The sequence below is a fragment of the Brassica napus genome, chromosome A5, assembly GCF_020379485.1.
Source record: "Brassica napus cultivar Da-Ae chromosome A5, Da-Ae, whole genome shotgun sequence".
Classification (NCBI taxonomy): domain Eukaryota; kingdom Viridiplantae; phylum Streptophyta; class Magnoliopsida; order Brassicales; family Brassicaceae; genus Brassica; species Brassica napus.
The window spans coordinates 19,299,511-19,323,453 of record NC_063438.1 but is presented as its reverse complement, the minus strand read 5'-3'; the positions used below and the strand labels follow the sequence as shown (position 1 = coordinate 19,323,453).

General features: G+C 29.3%; 2 protein-coding genes and 1 long non-coding RNA gene across 4 annotated transcripts; all 3 read right to left on the bottom strand.

The window, feature by feature from the left end:
• Positions 1–9,887: 9,887 nt before the first annotated feature.
• LOC106451764 (FCS-Like Zinc finger 8) lies at positions 9,888–11,627 on the bottom strand. Of its 2 annotated transcripts, none has more exons than XM_013893742.3 (3): positions 11,121–11,627; positions 10,283–11,025; positions 9,888–10,159 (listed from the first exon to the last, which is right to left on the bottom strand). In XM_013893742.3, the coding sequence occupies exons 2-3, from the start codon at positions 11,017–11,019 to the stop codon at positions 10,090–10,092; spliced, it is 807 nt and encodes a 268-aa protein (XP_013749196.2). In that variant the 5' UTR covers positions 11,020–11,025; positions 11,121–11,627; the 3' UTR covers positions 9,888–10,089. The 2 variants fall into 2 exon arrangements, with proteins under 2 accessions (XP_013749196.2, XP_022575258.2); XM_022719537.2 differs by having other exon boundaries at positions 10,283–11,028; positions 11,121–11,623.
• A 1,843-nt stretch (positions 11,628–13,470) lies between these two features.
• Positions 13,471–15,899, bottom strand: LOC106455054. The gene is made up of 6 exons (XR_007339429.1): positions 14,991–15,899; positions 14,838–14,891; positions 14,581–14,756; positions 14,331–14,508; positions 14,181–14,245; positions 13,471–13,978 (listed from the first exon to the last, which is right to left on the bottom strand). It is a non-coding gene; the product is annotated as an uncharacterized LOC106455054 (long non-coding RNA).
• Positions 15,900–18,534: 2,635 nt separating this feature from the next.
• LOC125608652 lies at positions 18,535–19,736 on the bottom strand. The gene is made up of 3 exons (XM_048779087.1): positions 19,704–19,736; positions 19,029–19,596; positions 18,535–18,934 (listed from the first exon to the last, which is right to left on the bottom strand). The coding sequence occupies exons 1-3, from the start codon at positions 19,734–19,736 to the stop codon at positions 18,567–18,569; spliced, it is 969 nt and encodes a 322-aa protein (XP_048635044.1). The 3' UTR covers positions 18,535–18,566.
• Between the last annotated feature and the right edge of the window lie 4,207 nt (positions 19,737–23,943).

Below are 23,943 nucleotides of genomic sequence, written 5' to 3'. Positions count from 1 at the left end.
AAACTAACCTATGACCACTGAAATGTAAGTCGTCTAGGTTCTTTGGAGATTTTTTTGTAACCAAACAAAATCAGACGACTTAACTTTCAGTCGTCTCAGAAAACAGATTTCAAAGTCAATTGCAAAAATAAGCTCTGCGTTGACCAGACGACTTCCAGGTAAGTCGTCTACTGCCAGACGACTTCCCATGTAAGTCGTCTGACGAACAGATCTGGAAAAAAATTCGATTTCATACCTTAAATTGGTGAGATAACTTCCTTAGCACACATAAGGCTTCTCCAAGCACACAAAATCTCAAACGAAAGTGACCCACCCATAATCATTAGCTTCTATGACTTTATGAACCATAAAAAATGTAAAATCAAAACCTTGGGTTTTTTTAGCTCAATGTAGAGAGAAAGTGAGAAATATGTTGTGTTTAGTTCATAAGAATGGAAAAAGAAGAAGGGTAACTCGATTTTGGGAGCATTAAGAGCTTCAAATTGGTTGTTCATGGTGGTTAGGGTATTGATGACAATGACAATCTTGTAATTACTTGAAGATGATGAGGGTGAGAGAGCAAAAATGTCATTTTCGAAAGAAAAAAAATAATTTGATGGTATTTTCGTAAATTATATGAACTTGTGGGGATGAATAGGGCAAAACCAATTTTCAAAAAAAAAGGAGGTTAGTTTTATGTTTGACTTTAAGTTATAGGTCAATTCTGCAAAAAGCCCTTATTTTATTCACTACTAATTTAAACATAATAAAACTCTTTTTATAATTGATTCTATAGTATCATATGTATTTATATGTATCTTATCAATTTATATAATAAGTAATCTAGATATTAAGTTATTTCTATAAACAAATATATTAATTAATCTATATTTAAGATGCTTAATTGTATGTATGGAAACATAGATTAGATTACGTAATTCTATGAATAGTTTTCTTTTAAAAACTTTAATTAAATAAATAAAAAATGAAAAACCATCAACCAATCAAATTATATCAATTAATTGAAGAGTTTTTATATGAGCAACACGTCATCATAAATCACTAAAGTGACTCATCAATTAATATATAAGAGGATTTATTTTACTATACCTTTTACAGATAGATGTCTAATTTAATTTTTCTAGTTATGATATTGTATATTTACTTATTGTGTATTTTTTCTTATATTGTATATTTACTTATTCTAATATTACAGTAGATTTTTAATATAATATTTATATTTCTTATATTGTATATTTATTTCTTATTTATTTTACTATACACTTTTGAGAGAGATGTTTAATTTTTTGTTTCATTTCTTAATTGTATTTTACCTATTTCGATAGATGACCAAATTAGCTCTTTTTAATTTTGAAAATTTTAATTTTAATTGTTTATTTTTATAATTTGAATTATATCTTTAAAACTCCATCCATTAACTCTAAACCCTAAGTTTAAATTAGTTAATCCTAGGGTATAAATGTATTTTTACTTTTTAAATAAAACTTCTTTTGGTAATTTTTCTTATTGAAGGCTATTTTAGGACAAAGAAAAATTAAAATGGCTATCCTAGAAAATTTCTCTATATTGTCTATTAATTTACTCTAATTTTCTTTCTCTTATATCAAATGGTAATATTATGATAGATTTTTAATGTAGTATTTATATTTCCTATATTGTATATTTTTTTATTATTTATTTAACTATACATTTTCCATTTTTTTTTTGTCTAGTTAGTTATGCTATTACAAATTATGAGAAACATTATATAGACAATATTACAGCCGACAATTCTACCTGCTTTATGAGGATTCACGCCTGACTGCATCACCCTGAGTAGCTCTATGAGATCAATTCCTGACGGTACTCCTTGCGCCATGCTGAAGATCTCTTGTAAGCATTTTCTCTAATTTTCTACATAATTCGCTTTCTCCGGGAATTGAAACTCAGACCTCTTCCTGTAGAAATTGTATTGTCTGGTGTTTGAACCCCAGACCTGGATACATTTTCCATTTAACTATATCTTTTCAGATACATGTTTAATTTAGTTTTTCTATTTTTATATTGTATATGTACTTACTGTTTATCTTTTTTATTTTATATATTTATTTATTCTAAATTTCTTGTTATATCAATTATAATATTATGATATATATTTAATGTAATATTTTTATTTTTATATATTATATTTACTTATTATTATTTTTTCTTTTTTATATTAAATTATTATAATATGTCATAGTTGTCTAATTTAATATTTTAATATTGTATATTTACTTATTATTTATTTAACTATACATTTTTCAGATATATTTTTAATTTTGTTTTTTCATTTTATATTATATATTTACTTATTGTTTATCTTTTCTTATTTTGTAAATTTACTTATTATTAATTTCTTATATTTTAATGTAACATTTTTATTTCTTATTTAATGTAACAATATATATTTAATGTAACATTTTTATTTCTTATTTACTATATTTACTTATTATTAATTTCTTATATTTTATATTTACTTATTCTAATATTATGATAAAAGTTTAATATAATATTTATATTTATTATATTGTGTATTTCGTTATTATTTATTTTACTATACATTTTTCCGATACATGTTTAATTAGTTTTTTTCATTTTTAACTGTATATTTACTTATTTTATTTTTCTTGTTTTTATATCAAATGATAATATTATGATAGATGTTTAGTGTAATATTTATATTTTTTATATTGTATATTGTATATTTACTTATTATTTATTTTCTCTTATAATGTATATTTATTTATTATTGATTAATGTAATATTTCTATTTCTTATATTGTATATTTACTTATTATTTATTTTTCCTTATATGTACATTTACTTATATATTTTTTTTAATAATAATAACATGTGTCATCTTTCGGAAGAAGTATTTTTCGCTGATGTGGACGCTTTATAAAGCCTAAAAAGATCCTTTTTATTAGTATAGACAAGAGATTTTGCCAGGGCTACGCCCGGGCTTATACAAATATTATTATATATGTTAAATATATATTTAATGTATGTTATAAATATAGTAAATTGAATTAAATAAGAGTGAAATTTTATTCTATATTTATATGAGTTGATGTCAGTTACTACGATGTCTTCATGACTGATGCCCGTTGTAAAACAACCTTCAAAAACTGACATCAATATTTGTTTAATACAAAATTTAAAATGTTTATAAACTTAAAATACCATTATTTTTAAAAGTAATAATTATAAAACAGATTCTATAATTTATTTTCACACATGTTGGTTCATTACCAGAGTTATTATTTTGATTACGTTCTTAGGAGTTTGTTTTATATTTTTGTGTACCACCATCTCACCATCTTAAATTTCTAATATATCACCCAACATGTATATTTTCTAAAATATTCCAATTTGTTTTGTGTGGAAACAGTTTATTTAAAATCTCAGTATTAAAACTAAATTGTAGAGAATTTATATTTATTTAAATATATTCTAACCGACTGTATATTTCAAGAAGATTCTATTTATTATTTTACATAGTGATAAGTAACTGAATATTTTTTTTAAAACCAAAATGCATGACTAAATTATTATTTAGTTTCTTACAATAATATCTACAAATAATAAGAGTAAAATTTAAATAATTAAAGAATTTAAATTTTTATTTCTGTATATTCTGAAAATAAAAACACATTCAATATCTACCTAATCGCATAAAAATAAAAAACAATCGTCAAAAATTAAAAACTTCATCTAGAATATGAGCGCTCAAGAAAATACATACTAAGTATCCCTTAAAAGTTGGTTATTTAAATGTTTATTTTAATTAGATGGAGTTTGTTTCTTTAAATCAAATCTTCACTTTATATTTTTAAACTATGCATTTTCTTATATTTTTAATATAATTTCTTAATAATATAAAAATAGAGATTTAAAAAATTAGATTGATCAAGTTATCTATATAACACAAAAAAATAGATTTAACTTCGTATATTTGACTGTAGTTATATATAACTGTTTATTAGAAAAGATTTTCATTGTTTTTATTTTATTTTTACATAAATATTAAAACAAAATCATTAAATAAAAATATTAGAATAGTAAAATATATAATTCACTAAATGAAAGAAGAATTTGTAAAGTTTTTTTCATTTTTAAAACACAATTTAATTAAAACTCACAGTTTATATATAGTTTATAAGCTTTAAAATGGATATATTTTGATGATAATTAAGCAATAAATTTGTTGATAAAACTCATAAAAATAACAAAAAAATTACAATTATTACTATTAATTTTTGATATAAATTATTTTTAATCATTAATAATAATAAATTTAGTATGAAAATTTTGATCAAAAAATGCCCCTTCGTACTGGAAGCCCTAAGCGGTAGCTTGAGTCGATTGCGCTCCGGACCGGCCCTGAGCCAAACAGAATTTAGTTGTTATAATCAAAACTTGGAATCATATAAAATAATATTTATTCATATATGTAATGTAAATCGTTTTGCACACATTTATCTTAAAAGATCCCAATGAAAATTTATCTTGTTATTAGTTAATAATATATCTTGTTATATACATAACGTAAATGAGACTGCAGCTAAGCTTTGAGTAACTAATTTTGAACTGAAGTATATCATTCTGTCTCTCTGTTTGTATTTTACTAAGTGCACCATGCTTATACAATTTTGGTAATGAAAACCAAACTGAACCCTCGGGGACACACAAAACCCATAGATACTTTTCTAATCTTCCCATTACAAATTTTTTTAGTTTTTTTTTTCTTTTTGACAAAGTACTTCTTTAGTTTTCTTCTTACATTGTAGTCAACTCTTATATTTACTTCTGTGGTGTATGAATCTTGTGATTTACTTCTTCTGTGGTGTTTAAGACCTTCCTTTCATGTTCAATGGTTGGAGTCAACCATAAACACAGATTAGTATACAGTTCGGCAACCACTTTAATTACGTATCCCCACCTTACGTGGTAGCTTCATTACTTAGTACAGAACTCTCATAATTAGCTATGTAAACAACTGGATCTCACATGAAGATTGCCAAGTTACATTAGCCAGAGACCCATCATACTTAGATCTATTTGTACATTAGAATTAGAGCACTTATATAATCTACTTATATATCTTCACTCTGTGTCATTTTTAATGGTTATACACAAATACAACAAATCCTTGCCGTGACGGCCTGATAAAAGAAGTAAATTAATGAAAAAGAAGCAAAGATGGATCTGCAAGTTTGAAGAATCAGTTCTATGAATTTCTTTTGCTACGTAATGCGTCCAAAAAACTGGGGAACATAATCAAATGTCTAATACTTTTTGTTCATGTTCTTTGGAAGGCTACCCACCCACCTTCTAGTTTTGCATATGGGTAAAACCCAGGTCTGTAGCCTTACTTGGTTTTGGTTTTTAATCGACTTTCATCATTTGCATAAAGTTGTATTAGGGCCCGCTAGTTACCTGTTTTCATCAGCAAAACACGCAAAAGTCTATTAGCTTCCATTAGATTTGATTTGCTTACTTACCTTTCTAAAGATAGGCCAAACAAAAGTGATTTGTAAATAGCCACAAAGCGGCAAACCTGTCACACAGTACCTAGCGACATGGTCGGAGATTCTCCCAATAGTAAATAGCCACATATCACAGTTATTCTAGATATATAGTAGAACTAAATGTAATCTACGTTACCTTGTTTGTAAACAGTGCTCTGATTTTCCGGTCTGTTTGAAGGGTTAAGCTCTGAAACAACAGTATACTCGAGTATATATCTTTAATCTGAACCAGGCTAAAAGTTTTCAGAGTTGCAAGCAGGCTGTTAGGAAGAAGAACTAACCCAGATTGGTCAGACATGCTCAAGGTAGTGTGTGGAGAAGCATATACATTAATGGACAAGATTCTCATTCGCCTTCTGTTTCAAGTGGTTGTTTATCATGTTTGGCGGGAGAGAAACCTCCGACGACACCAACAGGGATTTAAGGGAACAGATCAGTTGATCTGTATGGTAAGCAAGGTTGTCAAGAATCGGATCTCATCGCTGGGTCATAAGGGACATCATAGACTTGAAGGGCTCATGAGAAGGTGGTTTGATGAGGTTTTTGGATAGGAAAGGATATTCACTCAATTTATATTTTTTAGTTATATAGTTCCTCATTCTTTTAGGAAATCATTATTTGTAAATTCTTCCCAAATGATGATCAATAAATTCAAAATTTCATCAAAAAAAAAAAGTTTCCAGAGTTGCTTCCACCTTATATGCTAAAAAAAAAAGAATGCTTATCTTGTTCTAGTGTTTTTTGCGCCAGTGAGCTTCACCAATTCCTGAAGAAAAGAAATACAATAAAGTTGTAAATTCAAAAGTTGTGAAGCCATCACAGAATCAATGTCGATGTTGATGGTGGAGCCTTTTTTTTTTTTTGCTGGAGTTTTCATTGAAGTCTCCTTTAATCGGTGCCGATGTTGCTAATATATTGAGTTTCAAAGCAATGTATTTTTTAGGATATTCGCATAAAAATATATTTAAATTAAAAAGGTAAAATTATATATTTTATATAAATGTTTAATATAATATTTCCATTTTTATACGTATATTAATATGTAAAATTATACATTTTATATAAATATTTAATGTAGTATTTCTATTGTTTATATTGTATATTAATTTAAAAATGTATAATGTCACGTGTCTTCTTCTAGGATAATTTTTTCCGCTGATGTGGACGCTCTATGGAGCCTCAAAAAATACATTTTATTAGTATAGATGTTGATGGTGGAGCCATTGTTTTTTTTGATGGAGTTTCGTTGAAGTCTCCTTTAATCGGTGTCGATGTTGCTAAGATATTGAGTTTTACAGCAATGTATTTTTTAGGATATTCGTATAAAAATATATTTAAATTAAAAAATGTAAAATTATACATTTTATATAAATGTTTAATGTAATATTTCTATTTTTTATATTTTATATTAATTTAAAAATGTATAATGCCAAGTGTCTTCTTCTAGGAGAATTTTATTTCGCTGATGGGGACGCTCTATGGAGCCTCAAAAAGTATCTTTTATAATAACTCATTTATCATCACTAAGATAATTATATATCTATATATATCACATTAATAAAAAAATAAAATTGATACAAATATATTTTTTCGTCAACTTATCTCTATACTATTATTTAAAAATTTAGTTATATATGTGTCGATCTCAAGTTAATTATTAGAACGATTGATTATAATGGTTTCCTTAATGAATCAAAGATATTATATGTAATGTTATTATTGAACTTTTTCTGTTTTCAGTTTCCCATTCTCTTTAATATTGTGTTAAAATAATTTGTAAATATATATTTCCTTTTTTGTTATAATACTTCCAAATCAGATATAACAAGACAAATATCCCCAAAATAAAATTTAAAATTGGTGTTTCCTTTGTTGTCCAAACCAAATAAAGTAGATTAATTTATATTAAAATATATAAATGATTTATTATTATATGACTTTTTGAAATCACATATATATATATATATATATATATTGTTGCTTTTTATCTTTATAAATAACAATATGTTTCTTTTTTTTAGATAAAAATAATATAATTATAATAAAAGGGAGACACAAACTTAAAATTTAATATTAAAAACTGTGATCGATGGATTCATAATTGTCACAATCGTCAATACTTACTTCTTTTTTCTTACAAGTGAAAACTCAAATCATATATCAATGAAGAAGTCATAAGCTATTGGTGTACGAGAGGCAAAGAAAAGACTTATGAGTTTTACTTTTTACAGAGAATATTGAAACTAACGAGACTACTAATATTAACTTAGTAAAATCCTAATCAAGATTACAAAATAATCATCACATATGTGATTATTTTGTAAAATCGGGTTTTAGTGTTAACATGGATCCCCGATTTTTCGGTTTTAAGCTGGATTATTTGGTTGTGGCCGTTTAACCGGCCGGTCAGGTTTTCAAAACCTTGAAAATAACAGTCAACTCATTAACAAAGAAAATTCAGTATATTTATTTTAAATAGCCAAGTAGTCAACTAGTAAACCCTTTATAGCCTTATATTTTTACATTTTTATGTATCAAAAGAAATGGATGGTTCATTCATAATAATTAGGCTCTTTGAAATACTTCTAAGTTATATCACATTTTCTCTCATAACGAGAGAGAAAAATAGAGAAAGTAAAACACCATGTTCTAATATATTGCTTGTTTCTCTACAACATCACTTCCACACCCTATTCAAAAACCTGCCATCTAGGACCGAAAAATCACCGGAAAAGCGTTACTCGGCCATCAAGCGTGGTCTATGAATCGCTTAATATGCATATGGTCTATGAATCGCTTAATATGCATACGATCTATGAAATTTGCATGAAAACAGCAAAAAAACAGAGGAAGTTGATCTTAAATCCGTCAAAATCAAAGAGCCGTCGTTCTTGAAACTTCATAAAACCTAATATTGCAAAGAGGAAGACGACCAGGAAATGATGGAACTACCTTTCATTTAACTTAAACATTAAAAAAATAGGTTTAAATGTCCTTTATGTTGTTCGAATTGACCCAGGTTGCTTGCTAGTCATGGATAGTCACAACCGCTACACAATATGATCCTTGATGTATTTTAAACAAATTATTATATATGCCCTAAAATAAATTGCTGATTAATTCCTATAAAATTCCCGATTTATTCATTCGGCGCTAGGTGTAACCCGAGCGTATGAGGAACGACTAGCGAGTTTCAAAACATGGTAGTTCCACGTAATTGCCGTTAACTATACTCACTCAATGTAACATAGATCTACATCAAAATGAATTTTGATTTCTGTGAATATTGTCAACCTAACAAAATATAGCTAACTAAAATAAAACATATGTTTTGGCAGATGTTTTGTCAACAAGAAAAGTAAAAACTCGTACATACAACTAAACTTGAATCTAATATATTTCGGAATTTTGTGATCTATATTATATATTTGCAACCACGTGCTAGTGATCGGGTGGTAGCACGGCGTGCCAGCATTGCTAAGTGAGTTGAGTTCGAATCCGACTACACTCAGATATCACTAATACGTGGCAACCTGTGATTTAACATTTTCTCGCCGAGGAGCGGTTTACCGTTTTTTTTAATATATTTGCCACAACTATTATCAGATGTTTTCTGTTGAGCTTCAAAAGATGTACATAGGGATCAAAACATGAAAATGTATACAGTATCTCTTTTTAAGAGGGGAGGAGATATCAGAGATGTTTACATTTCTCTCTTGAACATCGCAAATGGAATTGTTGCATTAAGTATGGTTATGGTTATGCTCTCTAGTCTCTACTATCATTACAGATTTAAAGTAACTACTAAGAGCATCTCTAACCCATTGCTATTTTCACCTCTATAATAGTATTTAGAGGTGAAATTGCTCCAACCCACCTCTATTTCTTCCTCTATAATAGAGATCTCTATTTTTTCCTCTATTTATAGAGGAAGAAATAGCATTCCTCTATTTTTTACTCTATATTTTAGAGATTGCTATTTTAGGGGAATACATTGGAGCATATCTCACCTCTATTATAGAGTTCCCCTATTTTAGAGATGAAAATAGCAAAATACATTGGAGATGGTCTAAGAGCATCTCCAACCCATTGCTATTTTCACCTCTATAATAGCGTTTAGAGGTGAAATTGCTCCAACCCACCTCTATTTCTTCCTCTATAATAGAAATCTCTATTTTTTCCTCTATTTATAGAGGAAGAAATAGCATTCCTCTATTTTTTACTCTATATTTTAGAGATTACTATTTTAGGAGAATACATTGAAGCATATCTCACCTCTATTATAGAGTTCCTCTATTTTAGAGGTGAAAATAGCAAAATACATTGGAGATGGTGTAAAGCAAAATATACATATGATTATGCATGTAGACACATAATAATAATACACATAGATATAGACACCATCTCTGCCCCGAGCAAACAAAAAGCAATTAAACAAAATTTATATCTAACATGTTCATTTTCTTAATACTAGAACGTTTTATTTATTTTAGTCATGATCATAACATTTTTAAATGATCTCAATAAGCTTATTTCATTAAATGTCATTTTCCTCCGACATCATCTCCAGTGACCTGCATTCGCTGCTACAGAAGGCTCTATCTCCCCTGCAAAATTAAATCACCACAAAATTTGTTAATTAGCTATTCAAAATTCAATTACATAAAATATCATATAGCTTAAATTCATTTCTTGTATATGGTTAAAGTGTAAAGAAATATGAAGTTTACCTGTACATGAAAATGTCATCACGAGGTCCAAGATTCTTCTTACAGTTACAACAGGTACTGAGAAAGCTGTCGGATGGTAAACAATCCGATTCGTTAAGCGGGTCGGAGCTCCTGAAGAAAACGACACCGGGTTGGCTCTCAACGATACAGTTATCGAATATGTGGATCGTTCTCGGGTTAGGCCCGTGACACGTAACGCACGTGTAGTCTTCCGATAGTTCCATATCGCTGGTCGAGAAATAGCCGGTGAAGATACGGGGCGACGCAAGACCCGACCCGGAAACCGTTTTCTTCATCTCTTCCGGCGGAGGGGAGACCGGATGATTTTTCGTTTTGATCCCAAAATCCGAAGAAGAACGTGGAGGGTCCGGGACCCGGATCCGGAGCTGAGACCCGAATAGAATTGTCCCGGATCTTGGTCGGGAGAACCCGGGTTCTTGGTTTTCTTCTTGGACGAGAGAATCGACAATAGCGAGTCCGATTCTTTTGGGTTCGAGCTTGAGCCGGGTCTCGGGTTCGTGGGGTTTCGGGTAATCGGATCCAAAAGGGTTTTTCAAAACGGTGAAAGGTTTTGTGTCGAGGATGGAGGTGGGACTCGCCACGGCGTCGTTTTCAGTGAAGCTTTTAAAGCTGCTGAAAGCTGTGAAGAGCCGTGGAAACGGCGTTGGTTTACTCTGTTTCTGGTTGGTATCCGCCATCAACGAAGCTTGCTTGCTTCTTGATCTCTTCTTCAGCATAACTCACTGCTTAATCACGCAAAAGAAAATGAAAACGTTAAGCTACAGTCTCTTCGTTATTTGCAAAACTGAGACAACACGAGAAAGAACATGAAACTAACCTCAAAGATCAGAAAAGTTTCAGACTTTGTGGAAACTTTCAGAGAAAATAAAAGTGATGGAGTTCTGCTGCCTCCATGATTGAGAAAATAAATTAAAGTTTGAAGAGAAAAAACAAAACAAATAAGAAAAAAGAAATGAAAGTAACTGAAAAGAAGGGAGAGCCTTATTATTTACTCCCGACTTTCTAGCACTTTTATTGTAACATAAAACGTTCTGCTTGAGCTTGAAGTAAGAAGAAGAAACAAACAAAAATAATAATAACAAAGAAAATTGATATTTTTTAATTTGTTGGGACTTAGTGGGTTATAGTTTCAATGACCTGAGAACAAAAACAAAAACAAAAACAAAAACAAAAACAAAAACAAACCGACCCCACTGATTCTCTTCCATATCCTCAAAATTCGTCATGAAGTTGCATTGCAGAAACAGAGCACTAAAGTAAAGAGTAAAAAGACACACTAACGCCTGTATGAAACTGATAATATATCTGTATTTAATTAATAGTATAAGTATGTGTAAAAGAATATTATGTATATATATATAGAGAAAGAGATGTCCAGTACTGTGGAAATCAGTGGGTGAAGAAAACCACTTAAAGCTTTAACTCCATCAGTGGAACTTCTCAAATTCGTTTCATTATTTCTTTTAAAAAATAACTGCATTATTATTTTTGGCTTTTATTCTTTATTAATTTAAGATTTTTTCTTGCTTTCTGGTGTGCCAAGGAACCACTCACGTCGTTTTCTACTGACCCTTTTGGATTTTATTATTTTTTTGGATTTTTCTTTTAGTTTTCTTTCCATATTCTTTTCTGTTTATTTATATAAAATTGATTGATCGTTAAGTTACAGCTTCTACATTCATTTCTCATTCAACCTGAATCATTAGTAAAATATAGTAGATAGCTTAATACAAGTCTCGTGTCAACAAATTTTAGCAAACGCATACATCAGACAATTAGAATTTATGCATAGTTTAAGGATATATAATATACAGATGGAATTTGTATAAAATAAGTATAAATGTAAGTATCTGAATATGAATTTGACACAATATTAAATATTGATAGGACAAGAAATGTAAAACATCATATTGACGACACTATGCATGACTTCTGTTCAAGATGCATGCGTGCTACTTGATGATACTTCTCAAAGACTTTTCACTATCTTTTTTCTTGCAAATTTTCATGAAGATTTAAATACATGTAACCAACTATGACGTTTCAAATATTATACTTTTCAATATATGATCCACCATCAGAAATGTATAATGCCAAATATTTAATATTTAATACAAATTTCACTATTTATGGTGTTTAGATGCTGCCATGTTAGTGACGTATTAATATTTGTGTGTAAATCCAGAGAAGGAAACGCTTAACAATTAAAAATACTAGGGATTTTTCCGGGCTACGCCCGGGGTATTCGTATAATTTTAAGTTAACTTAAAAAGGTTTATATTTATGAACATAAGCCGTGTATATATATTACAATCGACTATAACGTTAAATTCATAAAAAAAATAAAATTTGGTTGTATGTACGTATTCATTGTCTTGTATATAACAAATTTAAAATCATATATATAGGATAATAAGTAAGATGAGTAAAATCTAACAAAATACGGTTATCATTTAAATAAATTTTGTTTTTTTTTGCATAAAACAATTGTAATATTTACAACTGATTTAAACTTTGTTTCACTATATAATCATTGAGTTCTAATACCAAATTGAACAGTTTCTTAATATAAATAAATTGAATCAAAAAAATTGATCCAAACGTAAAATAATATCATTGTCCAAACCAGACCAAACTAAAGAACAAAATTTTTAAACGAACCATTACCAAAACTTGATATTTAAATCATATTAAACTAACAATGATGCTTAGTCTTTTTTCTTATGTTGGTTTGCAGTTTTAATGATTCTTTGTTATAATAACTCCAGTGACTGGATTAAGATATGATTTTGGAGCTGGCTGGGATTAAGAGATCTAAGGACGTTGCAGGCAAAAAAACTGAGACATACCCTTGCTTGCAGTCTCCGTACTGAGAATATCGTTCAAGAAGGGAAGCCATGAAACAAAGCATATTACGGAGATCATATTTAATTGTTTAGCTAAGAAAACTAAATAATAAAAATGGTGGTTGATTGTTTTGTACAATTTATTGTTCTAATTGGTAATCATGTTGAAGGAAAAAAATTAAACAGATGAATTCTACTATTTTCTTTTAAATTCTTCATGGAACCTAAATAAGAAAGAGTACTCAATAAGAAAAACATAAATTAAGAGAAAGTACATATATTTTATAATTGCATGTAAAAAGAGTTTAGCATAACTAAAGATTAAGAATAATAGTTATAACTTTATTAGATTAGAGTGTATACAATATTTCTCGTTCCTTCCAAGTTTTATTTTGGTAGTAGTTGAAAATTATAGTTATAGAGATGTCCGTCAGAAAAATTTAAGACAATGCATATACTTGTATGAACTTATAATCTTACGTGTGACAATGATTTGACCCCACTTCTTCTCACCACGCCTGGCTTCTTTCTTCTTCTTCCTGCCAGCTCCAACATCTTTCGTTTTCTCTCTTCTCTGCCGTCAACAACTTCTTTCTTCTTCTAGCCACCCTCTGTTTTCTTCTCTCCAACTTCCCTTCCTTCTTTGTCTCTTTCTCCTGCAGCCAAGACTTCTTTCTTTAAGGCGGGAGGGGTGGCACAGTCTTTGACCAGAAGAAGAGATTGATGGTTCATTGAGTTTTTGGCCAGTAAAAGCACAAGTTCTTTAACATCCATTGTTCCTTTGACAGTACCATGTCTTTGGCTGCATCAATAGCCACCGTTTCGATCCCTAACTCAAATATGTAATATACATTTATTAGCATTAGAAGTTACTTTTAGATTTCACTTGGATTAGAATAATCTTAAATAGTGATGCTTCCTTTCATGAGCACAATTCTTCTACATATTCAGACAGAGAGACTCAGTCATCAACACCACTCTCCAAACTAAAATTAAGCAGATAAGGAAGCCAATTAATATAGAGCTCTTACATTTTCTGACGGACGATTCCTTCTGCATAAAAAGGATCTAGCAAAAGGCTTTTTCCTTCCATTTTCTATGGTCAATAGAAACAGAACAATAAAAAAAAATTTATCTTGAAGTTTAAACGGGGAACTTGAAGATGTAGTATAAGTGAGTACCAGATGTTGGGGTTGTCAAAGAGGATTGTTAACTTTCGCTTGTCTAGTCTAATAGTTTTAGATTGTCCTCCAGTCACTCATGAGGGAGTGAGGAAAGTTTCCACCTTGTGATGCTCATAAATAACTCACTGTGGAGACATAACGTGTAATGTAAGGCAGCTATCCTGGAAGAGAAGAACTAAACACAGATTTCAAGTCAGAGAAATGCTTGATCACAACTTTGGAGCATAGAAAGGGAAACGAATCAGACCTTACATGGAGCTAGATCCTTGTTCTATTGGCAATAAGAGTTTCATATTCGCTGGAGTACAACTACCATCTAAGAAGAACATTATTTTATTGTTTGAGTTGTTCTCGCTAGCCATAGTTTCATGCTTGGCTCTCTTCACACGAAGTCTCGTAAACCTGTTCACAGCCTTATCCTTTCTACAAACATAGAGAAGTATAAAACATTAATGATTGATCCTACAATCATGACTTGAAGCACCATTAGAGCCAGTATTCTACCTGCCTGAATCCACCTTTGTATCTCAGTCCATCTATTCCCAAACACTCGTTGTGCTTAAAAATCACACATAAGTTCAAATGTCACATATAAACCCAAACACCAAATCTGGAATCTTATCCATGTAATATAAAGTTTGTAAGTGAATTATATACCTCGCACACAAAAGCATAGTTCTTCAGAAGACCAATCACTTTTTTGATTACAGGAAACAGATTGACCAACCTTCTTCACGATCTCTCCATCAACGGGAACTGATTTTTTTTACAGTAGATTCTCGATGGATCGACAAAGGTGAGAGACGTCACAAGGTAAGAACCTGGATGATGATGATTCAGCGGTGACGGAACTACGACCGTGACTGAGCTTTTACCGGAGGAATTGCATTTTCAATTTGACGGTCGCAGAGTAGAAGTAGAGATCGTGCAGATAGGTTTAGACTAAAGTGTCAATGGATGTAACTTCTTCAGAGTAGGTTTTGATTTTGGGTGGATTTAGGTTTGTACATAGAGATTTATATAGGAGAAGGATCAAGGGGAAGTGGATAGAACTGATAAAGTTTGGCAAAGCAAACAAATCTATACATCGGAGAAGATGAAGTGGAAGAGTCGGAGGAGAAAGCGTGAAACGATAAAAGGTTTCTCCGTCTGTTCTCTACATGGGCTGGGATGGGTCAGAGTGATAATTTTCATAAAACCCATACAAAAATGCACTATATTTCAGCCATATATGACACGTCAAAAAGAAAGGTCCTTATTGGATAATTTTTCTAATCTACGTGGACCATCTATCTGTTGAGATTATCTCCCTTTTAGTATTGTGATATTTTTTGGTCAGTTACACTATTAATTAAGAAATATTAATTGGTTGAAACGCAATAAGAAGTAGAAACAACATATATCGTAAAAAGAATAATTCTTATGTGTTCTTGCTCGGCAGAAATAGAACTTTTCTGTGTAAGCACATTGGTTTTGATTGGTTTATTAAATTTACCATCAAAATTGAACCGTACATAGTGGATTATGGCAAACCCACCGGCAAAACTTTTTTCCTGAATTAATGACGCTAAGGGCATCTCCAACCCTACTCCATTTTCAACTCCAAACATCATTATGGAGTAAAATCTTCTCCAACCCCACTCCATTTTGGAGTTAAAAATGGAGTAATGGCTAGGGTTACTCCATTTATGGAGTAATCTTACCCATTACTCCATTTTAGAGTTGAACTTTTTTTATTTATAAAATGATCCTTTGAATCTTTAATGTTTCTATTTTTTACTTAAATAATATTTAAAATGATACAATAACATGAAATTGCAGAAAATGAAAATGAGCGTGAACTTGATGCACCAATTGAACTTGAAAGAGAAGCTCCACCTCCAGATATTGAAATTGCAGAAGATGAAAATGTCCGATTTCAAAATTTTCTTGCTCGATTTAGGAATATCAAAAATAAAGAAGCTCATTTTTCATTACGAAATGCATTAGTTGATCATTTGTGGGAAAAATATTCTAATGCTCATTGTTGAACCTATATATATGTTGTCTTTTTTAATGATTTCTTGTACTTTTTAATAATAAATATTTAATTCAAATAATTTATATTTTAATTATTATCGTAAACATAAAATAATTGGGGTTAATTGGTAAATTTTTATAAGTATAAGATTTTATTTGCAATTATTAATAAAATAAAAATGAAATTATTTAAGAAATATTATTTTTGGAGTAGAAAATAGAGTAATACATTGGAGTAAAACCTTACTCCATTTTGGTGTTGCACCATTTTGGAGTAAAAAATGGGGTAATACATTGGAGATGCTCTAAGATCATAACTTCATTTATATAGTTTTTTTTTTTTGAAAAAAGATATCCCTTATATACTAAAGCACAAGTCACTTGGCTAATTAGATTTTGACACATGGATCCTATTTTATTTTTTAAAGATTACAAATTATGTATAAAATAATTAAAGCAAAAATAAGAAAAGAAAAAAGGTGAAGAGAACGCACGATCTTTAACAATTGAATCCAATCCAGTAATCTCTTCCAACGGTTCTTCTTGCCCACACTCCACGATCACCATTCATATCAGTTTCTTATAACTACGTTCATTCCATCATTTATACTTCTGCAATGTCTTTCTGTGATCTCTCTTTACTCAAATCCACGCAACATTTCTTCTCTGAGATAAATTGGTATTTGGTATATCATCTCATATTGTTTTTTGTTGCCCAGTTTTTCGGGATCTCACTTTTCTCTCTACTTTTTCCATGACAGCATTTGTACAGGGAGCTTCGCTAAGATGCAAAGTTTATCTTAGAAGAACTCAGGTTTGAATCTTTTTTCTTCCCAAATATGTAAATCTGAGACAGAGGAAATGCAATAAAACGTTTTTATGTAAGTGTATACCTCTGCTTCCAATAAAAACAAGAGAGAATAAGAACAAAGTATTGTTGGGTCAGTCTATAATCCAGCAAAAGAAAAGCCAAAACAAATTCATGAGTTTTCTCTGCAACAAACGGAATACAAGAACAGAACCACCAATAATCTGAAAACAAGTGGTATTTTTAATTTTCTCTGATTCTCTTTCTTATGTTTTTTTTTGAAAATCTCTATTTTATTTTTGTAACCTTTACATACATGAAGAAATTCTATCGGCTACTAATATTAATGTGATGCAGCTTTCAGAAGATGGAAATGCAACAAAAACCTAACATTACATGGGAAAACAGTATCAACAATTTCGATGATGCAACAAGGTATTTACAAATTTTAAGTTCAAAAAAAAAACAAGGTATTTACAAATATGTGTGTTATGGTCTGAGTGCTTCACAAATCTTTTTTTTTTAAATTATAATACAGAAAATCGAATATATTATATACAAATTGAATATTCTAACTATATGGATTCTATTATGTTTAGTTTCGTTGTTTTTATTATTCATTATATCAAATCTAAGGAGGACTATTTTAAAGAAGAATTATTTACAAAAGAAATAAGAGTTCAAAAAATAAACGAATAGATCAAACGTAATATTTTAACTACATTTCTGCATGTATGTACCTTAATTTTCAAACTCTTTGTTTGATTAATGCAGCCACTGCTAAATGGAGTACTGAGGTAATAATAAGTATATAGGACTCCCATTATATAATCACTCTCTTACTCTTTTCCATTATACAAATCTATTTTTTCTTCTTTTTTTGACAAATGTTTTTTTTCTTCTTCCCAATAGCTTATCCTTAGGAAACAAATGAACAAAATATTTGGCTGAGTGCGTATATTTAAGACATCAGACCTTAATACTGGTTGGGAACGTAAATATTTTTAACACTTTTCTTTCGGTTAACAATGGAATCTTCCAATGTATTTTTTTGAGTTTTTTCAGCAAGAAGTGTATTGGTTTATAACAGTCAAATGATAGGCTAGGTCATCTTACCACCGAGGAACCTGAAATTGGCATATTGGCGCTGACTGAATGATCAAATGCTATTTATTCTATTCCTTTTATTTGAACTGATGAGTTGATTATAAATGTATTTGAAACCAGTTATTTGTTGTCTCTTATTTATTACATTTTACTCAAAACATATTAAATTATATGTAATTATTGATTTGTTTTTCTAATAAAATAATATTTGATTTTGTTTTGCAATATGCGTAAAAGAATTAGTCAACCCGCGCTATTGCGCGGGCAAATATCTAGTTCTATTTAAAACATAAAGCAAATTACAAAAGACTTCGGTCCAGCGGACAGTTTCGTGGACCTTGTCCATTAATACAAACACAAATCCATAGTTCCATATAATTGAACCACAATTTAGAAAAGCTCAAGTGGGAAATATTTTGATCCAGTAGGAAGTCAGAAAGATAGAGATCACCGATACCAGAATTGGAAGATTGAAGATGATCGCCGCTATTTTTGTTTTGATGTAAGCTGCAATGGAGGAGATGATTGAGTCTGGAGGCTGATAGATGCTTATATGCAACCGAGCGTTCCTTTCTGACCAGATGAGATAGATGGTGCACTGCCACGCGAAGAGAACTAGGAGTTTTGCATGTCTCGGTCCCGACAGATGTTGAAGAGCAGAGAGAGTCTGGTCCCACAAAGGAGATGCATAAAGAACTGATCTAGTTCCAATTATGTTCCAGATCTGTCAAAATAAAGACAGTAAAAAAAGAGATGATTACGGCTTTTGTCAGCGGAGTTGCAGAGAAGGCAGGAAGAGAGTGTATTAAGCCCCCAGGATAGCAGGCGGTCTCTAGTGGGGCAGCGGTTCAGGACAAACAGCCACGCAAGGAAGCTGTGTTTAGGGGTACCCCTTGGACACCACACTGTCTTGCTCCAACTCACCACCGGATTGTGATGTTTAAGCTCTCTGTAGACTGCTCCTGTCGAAAAAGTAGTGCTCCTTGAACCATCGATTATCCACTCATACTGGTCTTCCTCCTCCGAGAGAAAGATAGTTGATAAGTATCTTGATAAGTATACTTGAATCTGAACTTGCTCCTCCGATCTTGCTGCATGAAGCAGCCAATTTCCATTCTCATTCAGGTCTGACAGAGTAGCGGTTCTTGAGATTCCCAGACGAGAGGATGGAGGAAGGTTCAAGAAGTCAGAGATGCAACCAAACGGACTCCAATTATCGCTCCAAAACCGACAGGTTTGGCCATTTCCAATTCTCAAACATAACCAAGGGTAGACAGTGGACCTTAATATAGTTACTTCATCCTTTTCATGCAAACGAACAAGAAAACACTAAGACCAGCGTACCTCCGCCTCTGACTAAGACTAAGAAAAAGTCGCGATAGATCATAATTCATATGGCACGATGTGAACACCTTATGACATTATGATAACATAACCAAAGGGGGCCCATCACTCGTTGCCGTAAACATCTTTTTCTTTGCAAACCAAAGAGCATTTATTAAGTTTTTCCGGAACAATTAAACCTTATTAAGATACTTCCGTTTTTTTCTTTCTTTTCAACTGGCTCCTACTTACAACTAGTAAATATTTCGAATTTAAAAGTATACTAGGATAAGACACGCGCCTTGCGCGGGATTAAGTTATTATTTTTATTATATTTTGGAGAATGAAACAATAGTTTGGCTTCATTTGGATTACGGGTGTTCAATCTGGATATCGGGTTGGTTTCGGTTCGGTTCGGTTTTTTTCGGTATTTGGTTAATAAAATATAACTACTATTTTAAATCCATATTTACTTTGACTTTAGTCTTTCACATACTTTTGAAAGATTTCAACTGGACGACTAAATTGATCAGCCAATCTTGTTGCTTTAAATCATTAGTGTATATATATATATATATTATTTAGTTTATATATTTATTAAATAAAAATTCATATGCGTTATATTTTATGATCATTTGTAACTTATTATAACAAAAAAATAATCTATTGATCACAAAATTTTCAGAGTGGGAATATTCAAATTTCTAATAATATATAGACGTTTTGAAAAATTCAAATATAACATATAAGAAAAAATATAAATGTTTTTATTATATATTTAATGTATTTTTTTAATATCTTTCAATAATATAAAATTAAAAAAAAAGAACTAAGATACCAAAATTGTTATCAAATATTTATTATTCATAATAATTAATTTTCATATATACGTTAATCATATTAGGTAATTTCGTAGCTTCTAATTAAGGAAAGTGCAAAAAAAACTTTTGGTAGATTATTTATCAATTCGATAGTTAGTTTAATAAAAAATATAATGTAAGTCAAGATGGACCAACCTATTTTTCTAAGAATAGTATATTTTATATAGTCATTTATTAAATGAGAATTTATAATCATACAGTTCTATGATCATTCATATCATTTTATAACTGAATATTTAAATCATCGATAACAAAATTTTCAATGTGAAATCTTTAATAAGTTTATAATTTATAAATGTTTTTGAAAATTCATTGAAAGTTTTAATATTAAAATATTTATGTAATCTTATGGTATATAGTATAATCTATATATATATAAATATATATGTTTTATTATTAAATAATATTTTTTACTCATATGGTTTTAAAATAATGTGTATCTTCTTATAATATTAAATAAAAGTTCATATTAATACAATTTTATGATCATTTGTAACTTATTATGACAAAAAAAATAATCTATTGATCACAAAATTTTCAGAGTGGGGATCTTCAAATTTCTAATAATTTATAGACGTTTTAAAAAATTCAAAATATAACATATAAGAAAAATTATAAATGTTTTATTATATATTTAATGTGATTTTTAAATATATTTTAATAATATAAAATTAAAAAAAGAACTAAGATACAAAAATTGTTATCAAATATTTATTATTCATTATAATTAATTTTCACATATACGTTAATCATATTAGGTAATTTCGTAGCTTTTATTTAAGGAAAGTGCAAAATTTTTTGGTACGTTATTTATCAATTCGATAGTTAGTTTAATAAAAAGTGTAATATAAGTTAAGATGGACCAACCTATTTTTCTAGGAATAGTATATTTTGTATAGTTATTTATTAAATAAGAATTTATAATCATACGGTTCTATGATCGTTCATATCGTTTTATAACAAAATATTTAAATCATCGATAACAAAATTTTCAATCTGAAATCTTTAATAAGTTTATAATTTATAAATGTTCTTGAAAATTCATTGAAAGTTTTAATATTAAAATATTTATGTAATCTTATGGTATATAGTGTTTAATATATATATATATATATATATATATTTATTTTATTATTAAATGATATTTTTTACTCATATGGTTTTAAATCATGTGTATCTTCTTATAATAAAAATGTTAAACCATTGATCATTAATTTTTAACATAATAATTTTAATAGTTTTAGTCATTTATTGTCGTTTTTAAAAATTCAAAATATAACATATACGAAAAAATCTAAATTTTATTTTTATAGCTAATTTGATTGTTTAATTTATTTTAATAATATAAAATTAAACAAAAAATGATGGAGGAGATATACATTGTTATCAAATCTTTATTATTAAACTCATTAATTGTCATATATATATTAGTCATTTATGGTAATTCCGTAGGTTTTATTTAAGGAAAAAAAATATCATATCATATCATTATATCATATAGTTTGACCAACTTATGTATCTAACAACATATAAAAATCGAATTTGGACCTACTTATTTTTCAATTGAATGTAATTGACTACCTAATTGAGTGCCACCTATGCATTGGGACCTCTTTTAATTAATACAAAATTGAGGTTACATCTTTTCAAATGTTCCTCAATTAATATATAAGGAATACCAGTTTATTTCTGTCAAGTTCGCTTATTGTTATTGTTCTAAGCTTTATTTTGAACATTATCGCAGCCGTTTCCGTAAGGATGCAATATCCTTTTTTAAGGAAAAATTGGAAATATAGGACACTTTAAACTTTGATTTGTCACAATAAGATTTTGTCTAAGTTTTTATCCTATTAAGATTTTAATTAATGTTAATACGATTATACCCTTAGATTATTGAAATTTTAATTTAATTAAAATATAGAATGTTTATTAATTATATTTATTTATAATTGTTTTTACATTAGAGATGGAAAGAAAAATCAAAAGCATTATCAGTTACGTAATTGTGTCTGTTTCATTCTTTCTTCTTCCACAATTCAAAGCACGACATTTTTTCACAAATACCTTTATGAGGTTTCTGTTCTCATCTTCTTCTTTATCTTCTCAGATTATTGTCTTCATCTTTACTTGATATCCTTCTTAGCCTCTTTGATTTCACATTGTGTCATGTGAAGATGGTTTATAGCATCTTCGATTTTATTTCGTATTTGATTTGATGGGTGATTTTCTTTTGTTCTTGATTAGATCCTTTGTTAAAGGCGGCCATTAAATCGGAGTCACCAAAATTATTCACGTTTTTAAGTTTTGAAAGCTTGAAATTAGAAAATACATGCTAAATCTACAAATTTAAACCATACCCAGCAAAAAAAATGCAAAAATAATGGACGAAATCAATCAAAGAAAGCATGGTGGCTCTGTAAAAATATCTCTGTAACCCTAAAAACTGTTAAGAAAGATGATGACTTATTTACGGTTATGCCATTAATGAAAATAAACACTAAAAAGAACAAAATGCGCTTCTTGGAGATCGAACCTGACAACCATGTAACATAAACCTATCCAATTCCCAGTAGGCCCCATCAATAAATAATGTTCTCTATACAAATCACTATGCAATATAAACAATTTTCTGAAAATTGAAAAATGGTGTTTAAAATTAATCCCCGATTAATCGGTATTTAGTAAAGATATTTAAAAAAAATATGGAACTTCCAGATTTTTGGTTTAGACTAAATTTATTAAAGATATTAAATAAAATATTCTTTGAGAGATTTATGATGTTATATAGTTTAGATTCAGGAAACATCTTCAATTGAATATGAAAGTTTCCATATTTTCCGGATTTACCTCGAATATGTATACTAGCTACGCAGAACAAAATATAGTAGGCGAGAAACATATTCTTCTTTAAGGCGTCATATAAGGTAAAAGGCAGAACAAGTTATGTCACGTAATATAACCGACATATATCATTGAATTGTGGCTATATATCGTTATCAAACTGTAGGTAGACCGAAAACATCTTTCTTGATTATAACGTAATCAATTCTATATGTGCTAGATTATACAAGAAATGTTAGTTTACAATATATACCCTAGATATATCTATGTTTAAAACTTAGAATCAGACATATAAACTAGGTAGATTACTAAAATGAATTTTCTAACTGTACCTAGAAGATAAAATAAAATATGATTCCAATTTTTTTTTTTAAGTTTAAACATATATATTGTCATACTTATGTTTCCAACATTTTTTATATTTTTTTACATTTTTAAAATTCAATTTACTATTTTTCTCATTAAAAAAGGGTAAAACATGTCCAAAATTGTCAAAAGTATGAGAAGTTTTATTGTGACAGACAAAAGTTCAAAGTGTCCAATTTTTTCAGTTTTTCCTTTTTTTAATTTGTGTTCTATAAGGCTGCATCTAAATTATTGTTTTTTGTAACTTTTTACTGCATTTAGCATT